Source organism: Dreissena polymorpha, chromosome 14, assembly GCF_020536995.1.
Source record: "Dreissena polymorpha isolate Duluth1 chromosome 14, UMN_Dpol_1.0, whole genome shotgun sequence".
NCBI lineage: Eukaryota > Metazoa > Mollusca > Bivalvia > Myida > Dreissenidae > Dreissena > Dreissena polymorpha.
Window position 1 is genome coordinate 4,325,617 of NC_068368.1, and position 9,011 is coordinate 4,334,627.

The 9,011-nt window shown below is 37.5% G+C and overlaps 2 protein-coding genes across 2 annotated transcripts in view; one reads left to right on the forward strand and one right to left on the reverse strand.

The window, feature by feature from the left end:
• Positions 1–440, reverse strand: part of LOC127858974 (uncharacterized) — a 7,340-nt gene extending 6,900 nt beyond the window's left edge. The window contains exon 1 of the transcript XR_008039214.1: positions 295–440. The gene's annotated coding sequence lies outside the window, so the exon portion shown is untranslated. The remainder of the gene's footprint in view (positions 1–294) is intronic.
• A 4,600-nt stretch (positions 441–5,040) lies between these two features.
• LOC127858972 (peptidoglycan-recognition protein SC2-like) lies at positions 5,041–8,256 on the forward strand. The gene is made up of 4 exons (XM_052396358.1): positions 5,041–5,303; positions 5,522–5,716; positions 5,888–6,064; positions 6,588–8,256. Exons 1-4 carry the CDS (start codon positions 5,135–5,137, stop codon positions 6,746–6,748), a joined length of 702 nt encoding a protein of 233 aa, XP_052252318.1. The 5' UTR covers positions 5,041–5,134; the 3' UTR covers positions 6,749–8,256.
• The last annotated feature ends 755 nt before the right edge of the window (positions 8,257–9,011 follow it).

Here is a 9,011-nt window from a genome sequence, read left to right on the forward strand (position 1 = left end):
GCATAAATCAAGCATGCTTCTTGCATATGAGCCACTCTATGTGAAAAAGGGATTTAATGCATGTGCGTAAAGTGTCGTCCCAGATTAGCCTGTGCAGTCCGCACAGGCTAATCTGGGGCGACACTTTACGCAGATTCATTTAATCCCATTTTCACAGAACACGGTCCTTATAAAAAAGAATAAGGAGTTATATTTAATCGAAAATAACAATTGATCTTGTTATACGAGTAAAGAAGCCATCCGACTCAAGCAAGGGCACAATAATACAAATTTAAAAAGAAACTAAAAATGTACCAATGAATGCGCACACAAGAAGGCAGCTCCACAGATATTTGTCCATCCTCAGTGGTCTAGCAGCAACGAATAATTGCCGAAGCTCTTTGACTGCAGTCGGGTCGTTGGGCTATACATGCTGAACCGATACAGTAGCTGGGGAAACCGGCGACGTCAACTATAAAATATTCAAGCTTTCTATTGAGGCGTTGAAAATTTCAACATTGGATACATTGTTTCAACCATATTTATGAGACTCAATCGTGAATATTTCATGAAATATAATGGACGAATCAGTTAAACGTGGAAATTCTTGTTCTAGATGTCAAACCAGACTGGTGTGATTGTGAAAATCGATTAACGAAAATTAATAAAACATGGGATATCATAAGTGAATGAAATCGTACATATAAAAAGTGTTTCTCTTGCCGACACTGCTGAACCTTCGATCTTGTTCTCCAATATCACTCGCAATGATTTTGTATGCATCCACAAATAACAATGCGCGTATGAAACGGCACGCGCGGTTTCAAAAAGATTGACAAGACTAAAAAAGATTGTCATTATTACTGAAGATATCAAATTAGGGCGACTTTGCATTTTGACATTTCATTTCAAAATCAGATATCGTTCTTTAATATTAAATATAAAATAATAATTTCTAGTTTCGTTTTCCAACAATTAAAATCAATGTTCTCTTCATACGCAGTTGAAGTGATTTGTCTCATCTGTAACTTTTAATCATTACTATCGTTCAATGAAAGTTTATGCAAATACGTTTCATTAGAGCAGTCCTTATAAGCATTCAGCTTTTTAAACGGCGGATGGATGAGATTAACCAATTTATGCCTAGCGTCTAGAAAAAGGCCTTGGCAAACAGCGTAGACCCAGATGAGACGCCGCATGATGCGGCGTCTCATCTGGGTCTACGCTGTTTGCTTAAAGGAATTTCTGTAAGAAATATTATAAATATAGAAATAAATATACTAGACATCCCTTATTTTGGAAATAAATTGATCCAATTTAGAAGGATGGGAGAGTCCACTAGGCATAAATGGGTCAATAATCCAAAACTCTAGCTCATAGGCATTAATAAACATTATTTGCATTATAAGACTGCACGAATAACGCTATCAAGAATATTTCGTGTCATATAAACACAAAATGTTAAACTCATCTCGAACAAACAATGATTTCTGTCTTGTTCTGTGAAAATTGGGCAAAATGCATGTGCGTAAAGTGTCGTCCCAGATTAGCCTGTGCAGTCCGCTAATCAGGCACGACACTTTCCAATATAATAGTATTTTTCGTTTAAAGGAAGTCCCTTTTTACATAAAATCTAGTTTAAGCGGAAAGTGTCGTCCCTGATTAGACTGTGCGGACTGCACAGGTTAATCTGGGACGACACTTTATGCAAATGCATTATGTCCAGTTTTCTCAGAACAAGACACATTTCATTTGTTATCTAGAAGCATCGAAAAACAACATACTTAATTATGGTTTGTATAATCGGATAATCAGCAATACATTCCTATGGTTAAAACAATCATGTTGTAAACACATATATACCCAGTAAGACTATTCAAAGAATTATTGGATGCAATACTGATAAGTATGCTGCAAGTATAGGAAAGTAATTCATAGCATGCAAATAATGTACTTGGAAGATATAAATATAAATAAAATATAAACATATTGATATTGATATTTATATTTGAAAAAGGGTAACATCTGCTAAAATTATACCCCCGTCACACCGGACTGGCCTCCTTACTGCGTCCTTACGGCGACCCAGGTCGCAGTGAGGACGCCATAGACGCCGGAGGGACGCAGTAAGGACGCCATAGACGCCGGAGGGACGCAGTAAGGACGCAAGAGGACGCAGTGAGGACGCCGAAAATTGCTAAGGACGCGAGCCCACGGCGACCACTTTGAACATGTTCAAAGTAGTCACCGAAGTCTGGCGTTTTACGGCGTTCTGTTAAGGACGTGGTAGGAACGCCGTAGAGACGCAGTAGTCGTAGTAATGACGTGGTAGGGTCGCTTTAAGGTCGCCAAGGACGTCGTGTGGTCGCCGCTCAAACCCACAGAAAATGATCATTGACTGCATTGATTATTGCGACATTAGTACGTCCTTTGTACGTCTCTTGCGTCCTCAGAACGACTATGGTCGCAATAAGAACGCAGTAAGAACGCAGTAAGAACGCCAAGGACGCCGCTCAGACGCCGTATGGTCGGCTTTGGTCGCCATAAGGACGCAGTGCGAACTCGTTAAGGACGCCGTGAGGACGCGCAAAACGCCATAAACCAGGACGCTGGTGTGACGGGAAGGCGAAAAACAGCATTTTTATCGAAAATGTCCTTGGCGTCCTTACTACGACAATCAGAAATTTCGAGAAACACAGTCTTAGGTCGCCGTACGGACGCCAGTCCGGTGTGACGGGGCTAAACATATATTTAAAGAGATACAAAATACTCGTTTAAAATTTGTGTGTGACAGTAAATTCCATGGATATGAATTTCTCGCTACTTTATCCGAACATTTACGAGCGAACGCGAGATTGGCTTCGGGCAGCTTATGGGAAAGTTCTATGTCGTGCCTCCGACGCTGCCCGAAGATGAAATTCTGAGTTTATAACCGGCTATATTCGATTGAAACCGTTGTATTCAACATTTTGCAATACTCTCAGCAAAACAAATATGACTAGCTCCCAAACGTTTGTTAACTTGTTCATCCTTTATGTGTACTTATACATACGAGCCAATTAAAAATACCTACCGGTGGTTTTTCTTCCTTCTTCCTCAGCAATAGTTTTACGTCCTAGTTGAGGATTTTATTCATTCTACTGGTGGCAGTTTGAATATTCTTGAGGTAACAAAATATGATACCAACAGGGCCGGATAAAGCTGGTTTGTGACCCAAGGCTGCGCATGTTACGGGGGACCCCTTCCCTCTGGTACCCTTTTGTATATTGAAAATCATACTTGATACTACAACTACAAAGATCAGAAAACTTTCATTTGAACACAGTTGACAGTTGCATTATATATATAGCAAAACGAGTTTCACAATGTATTACTATTTTATTAACTAAACTGAACATACATGTTATATGTTACAGATTCCAGCCTAAAAGTCTCTTCTACGACACTTCAGCTGGCCAACGTCATCGATTAGCTGTTTAAAGTATAGTTCTCGGAGATCTTTACATTCAATATACAGTAGCCTCAATGCTGTCAACCTTTTCTGACTCACGGTGTTCCAAAGATAGTCTATCATACGTGGTAATGTTGAAAATGACCCCCCTACCTTGAAAGTTATTAACTGAAATTGTTAAGTGTATGCTTACAGCGATGGCAACGTTTGGAAAAGTTGTCTGTAGTTGACCTCCATATAACTTCAGCAGTTCACTCATGTGGGTGATGGTTCTGTTTTGGTGCGCTTCTAAGATGGTTTTGAGATGAACGAACTCGTCAACAGAAGACGCCTCAATTTCATCTTGATAAGACTCCACTAGATCATTTCCGTAGACCATCCAATGTGAGAGACTCAAACTCTGGCATGAAACCAAATAGTTTGCGAAGACCAGAATATGCGTTCAACCGCTTGCAAAGTTCAATAGTGAGACAATCAACTATGCTGTAGCATGTAAGAATTTGAAAATAGTCGCGTGCTCTTAGCTCCGTATTCGCAGCTCTGTGTCGTACTCTCGTCACGTAATAGTTTCCGCCATTTCTTAGCCTTATTCGCATCATTATATTCGGTGATTGCAACAAACGCTTTGGCCTTCTCTCCAATGTCGTCAAACATGCCCAGATGTTATCATGACCATACGGGCAAGTCGTATCATAAAGAGAGAACTAATTGTTCTGTATGAATATACAACACAGAAAGAAAATTGATATCAGTAAATGTCACGGTGCCTATACCACGTGACTTTTTAAGATCTGTGTGGGGACTTTAATGTCAACAAAAGCGCGACGAAAGTAAGATTTTTTATGGATATTTTTTTTTAATATGTCACCATTTTCAATGCTTAATTTTACCAGAGGTGATGTTTCTGTATCAAAATAAAATAATGTTCCCACACTGATCCTACCTTTTTCTAACCGTTCAAACGCGCGGTTGCACTTTACTGAAAAATGCTTATTTGTTTAAAAAAAAATCATGATACCTATAGAAAGCTCTCATGAATGAGCGGGCTCTCCACTTTATCCCATTGAAAATGGTGACATATTAAAAAAATATACATAAAAATCTTACCTTCGTCGCGCTTCTGTTGACATTTTAGTCCCCACACAGATCTTAAAAAGTCACGTGGTATAGGCACCGTGAATGTAAGCGAACTAAACGGTTACAATTCGATACAGACATCGGGAAACTGGTAAAATCACACAGAAAAATTATACTGCAAACCCGAGAGTCGTTAAATGACGTAATAAAGAAAGATCATACATTGGGAAACTAGCCTGCCGTTGGGGGCCCCTTATCAATCGGGGGCCCAAGGCTGCAGCCTTGTTAGCCTAGTGCTTAAAACGGCCCTGGATACCAAAGGTTATTCTGTCTGTTTTAAGCTTTGAATTCATAATTCATAGTTTTATGCTGTCATCACAATGGGTAACATGTGCAAAAGGAAGTAAATAATAATAATAGTTCATAATAATCAACGAGTTGATTGTGGTCGTCAACCGGTAGAAATGATGACCAAATCATCACAATGGGCAACGTGTGCAAAAGGAAGTAAATTATTAAGAAATCACAATGGGTAACGTGTGCAAAATGATGTAAATGACGCCCAACTCATCACAATTTGGAACGTGTGAACAAAAATGTAAATGACGACACATTTTGCTGTTGCCGATGGTTTCGGCTGGAGAAGACCGCTTCAATCCAGCAGGAATTAGATGCTTTGTTAGGGTACTTAAAATAGGACGAGAGCTGATCTTTCTCATCATACGGAACATACAAACAGCAATGATGAAGATAGCTTTAAGCATTTTATGCGTCCTGGCGTTTGCTCAAGTTAAAGGTACATACACAAATATTTGTTTTATAAACAATCAGTTTATACTGAATGTTTAAGTAATTTCTTTGTTAGTTAGTTTTTAATATTGCTTTTAATATTTGATGACGTTTACACATATGTTAGCATCATAGCCGTTTTGTAAAAAAGGAAGAAAACGCGAAAAACATCTGACGAGATATTTCGTCGTATGCAGAAGATGTTTTCATTTCGTAAAATTTTAGGAAGCGATGGATGTTCCAACGTGACCATCATATCAAGGGCGGGGTGGCGTGCACGTGCCCCGAAGTCTCGTTTGGCGATATCCGTGCCTGTGGGAAATTTTGTAATCCATCACACAGCTGGTGGGTCATGCACAACTCAAGCGGAATGCATCGGACTTGTGCGGGGTATCCAAAATGATCACATGGACAACAGACGTAAATATCGAACATTACGCCATAATAAATCCTTAAAATACGTTATTTGAACAATTTTCGCTTTAATGTTATGGAAATAAATCAGTTATGTTATATGAATGTTGAGGGTTTCCAATTCAATCAATAGAATATAACAATTTAATGTTATATCACACATTCATTCCTCTGCAGGATATGATGATATAGGATACAGTTTTCTCGTTGGCGACGATGGCAACGTCTACGAGGGGCGGGGCTGGGAGAACGTTGGAGCTCATACCCAAGCACATAACAATAACAAGAAATCGTTCGGTGCTGCTATGATCGGAAACTTTAACGCTAAATTGCCGAACACAAAAGCTCTCACCGGTAAGCTGACGAGTGTCTATTTCTGTCTGTCTCTGTCTGTCTGTCTGTCTGTCTGTCTCTCTCTCTCTTTGTGTCTGTCTGTCTGTCTGTCTGTCTCACTCACTCACTCTCTGTCTCTCTCTGTCTCACTCTCTCTCTCTCTCTCTCTCTCTCTCTCTCTCTCTCTCTCTCTCTCTCTCTCTCTCTCTCTCTCTCTCTCTCTCTCTCTCTCTCTCTTTAAATACTAACATTACAATCCACATATAATATAAATTTGTCACTTGTAGCAAAATTATTAGTTAAATTTACGGTTTTGTGCTGTATTTTCCAATACTCGAAAGGAATGCATAAATTCAGCTTGCCTAGATTGAACACCACTGCTTCTTCAGTCTAATATAGAAACGTACAAATGAAAGCATTCCCTGATAAAACTTTTCCATTTAAAATGCCCCATTGATTGGTCATGATCCATAAAATATGCACAAATCTAAAGAACATATACAATTCTGCCTATATACATATAACCTGCAATTCATTACTTTAGCGGTGAAGAATCTGATCGCATGTGGAGTCCAGCTTGGCAAAATCAACACTGATTACCGTCTGCTTGGCCACCGAGACGTTAGTGGCACCGAGTGCCCCGGGGACCGATTGTACATCCTCATAAAGACCTGGCCTAACTTCCGCTATTCTCCATCGGGTTAACTCGATGTCCAGAAAAAATGCTTCATCTCTCCACAATGTATATGTTTGACTGATGTAATCTGAAATCTGTATATTGCACGGTGTTTAAGCGGTTCAGTACCCTCTCCGTTATGTATAACCCCAACAATTCATCCTCTTCGTAATTGTACAGTAAATTTCAATAATCAATCAACATAGAGTACTATCATCAGGTCAACTTAACGTTATTATTTATATTTTAACTGCTAAATATTCGAACTTTAGTGGTTCCCGGAACATGTTTGACATTGATTTGTTTATATATCATGTAGGTTGCTTGGAATAACTGTTGGAAATATTAACAAGTAAAACCAGTGGAGAACTCATAATTTAATTTTTGTTTATTTCCGTCATGTTCTGTATAATAATATAACTATTGCAATTAAAAAGGGCTATACTATTCTGTCATTAAGTTTATAAATGCTTAATCTATTAAATCTGATGTTTATAATAAAAAAATCAAATAATAAATGCTTATTTATAATAAAATCGAATAACAATAATGTCTTATGTTTGGTAAACATCATACTCGCAAAATGCTACGAATGTTTATGGAGACATCAAAGCTAAGAACCATGTGTGTAAGTCATTTATAACTTAATGTATAATTTTGTAATGTCATCGTCTAACCGGACTGGCGTGTGTATGCATTCTTGCGGCGACCAAGGGGGATCGCAAAGGATATCATGGGGCCGGTGACGGCGCCTAAAAAGGGCATTGGAAACCATGACTGTGACTTCTTAAGTAATATTGATAGTAATCGCCGAATGCAGTGTTCTTAAGACGTTAATCCTAGAGCGCCGTATTATCGCTCTGATGACGCAATGAACGCAGCACCAATGGTATTTGGATTTTTTTTTAAAGAACACATTGGCGACCGCTGTGACGAAGGTATCGTGTTTGAAACACAGTTTTCTTTAGGATTTTTACTTATTTTGTATACATTGAGTGTTAACTCTTTATGGATATGTTTTTAATTATAGAGATGCTATCGTTGTAACCCGTTAGCCCCCAATAATGGAACATTTATATTGCTTCTTTATATGGTTTATTTTAAAAACTTTGGATTGAAAATCCTTTAAAGAAGTTATTTAATTGCATATCAAGCACGTACTAAGAACAAAGGTTACAACAATAACTTTTCATCCAGATCAAAATGATAGAACGTAATTAAAATGGAAATGTCTGATCGTGTGTATGCAGAAACATCGATATTGAAAACATTTACATTTTTCGGCATAATTATAATCGCCGCTACGAATTAAAACATTTTATTTGAACGATACACTTCAGTTTACTACTTTTTTTACTTTGACACATTTCCAAAAAATCATGTCACATTACTAGCTTTATAAATAACAATCCAGGTGTGTCATAACCGAGAGAATACATGTTCCATATATTTTAAATATGAACTATGTGAGAGATGAAAGGTCTCTAAACAAAACAATTTGAAAGTTTTTATAATACATTAAACTTATAAAATACCATTCACAAAGACTTATTTGTTTTATTGCGAAACATTTTTCAAAAAAGGAATTATGAAATACGTATTTTTTTTCAAATAATACAATCTAGAACATAACTTACTTAAGTACTGTACTTAACATTTTAAAAAGATAGAAGTACGCTTTGCGTTTAACGAGCCCTTCAAAAACATGTTCGTTTTTGTTAATGTTTTAGCAACACTTTAGGTGCATTCACCGAACCTTTGTTAACATGAGTTTGTAAAAAATGCCGCTTTATTGTAGACTACGAATAATTATACACTATGCTCAATTAAATCACGCACATACGGCGCGAATATTACTTTAATGCACTCTTTCTTCATTTGATTACTCGTATTTGTCGGCAAATGAAAAAACAACTTGGACTTCATATTTCACTATTCTTGGAAATGAATGTTAACAATATATATACATGTACGTTAACGCTAAATTGTGTCCAAGGCAGACAATTGCATAAAATGTCGATCAAGATGAAACTCCCAGAAACAACAGCGCTGCTTGTTTTTCGTTAAAAAACCCCACAACAACAGTAAGTGGATGTAAATAAGTTAAAAAACAAATAATATAATAAATCTCAAATTAAATATAGAAAAGTCAACATCCTCACAGAATTACATAATTATTATAACCACGCAGGTAACTATATGCCTCTTACCCAAACTTACGTTTACACTTGCCATTAGTTAAGACCGCTGGAAGCAATTTCAGAGTCTCAAATTTTAATAGGACGAAGTAAA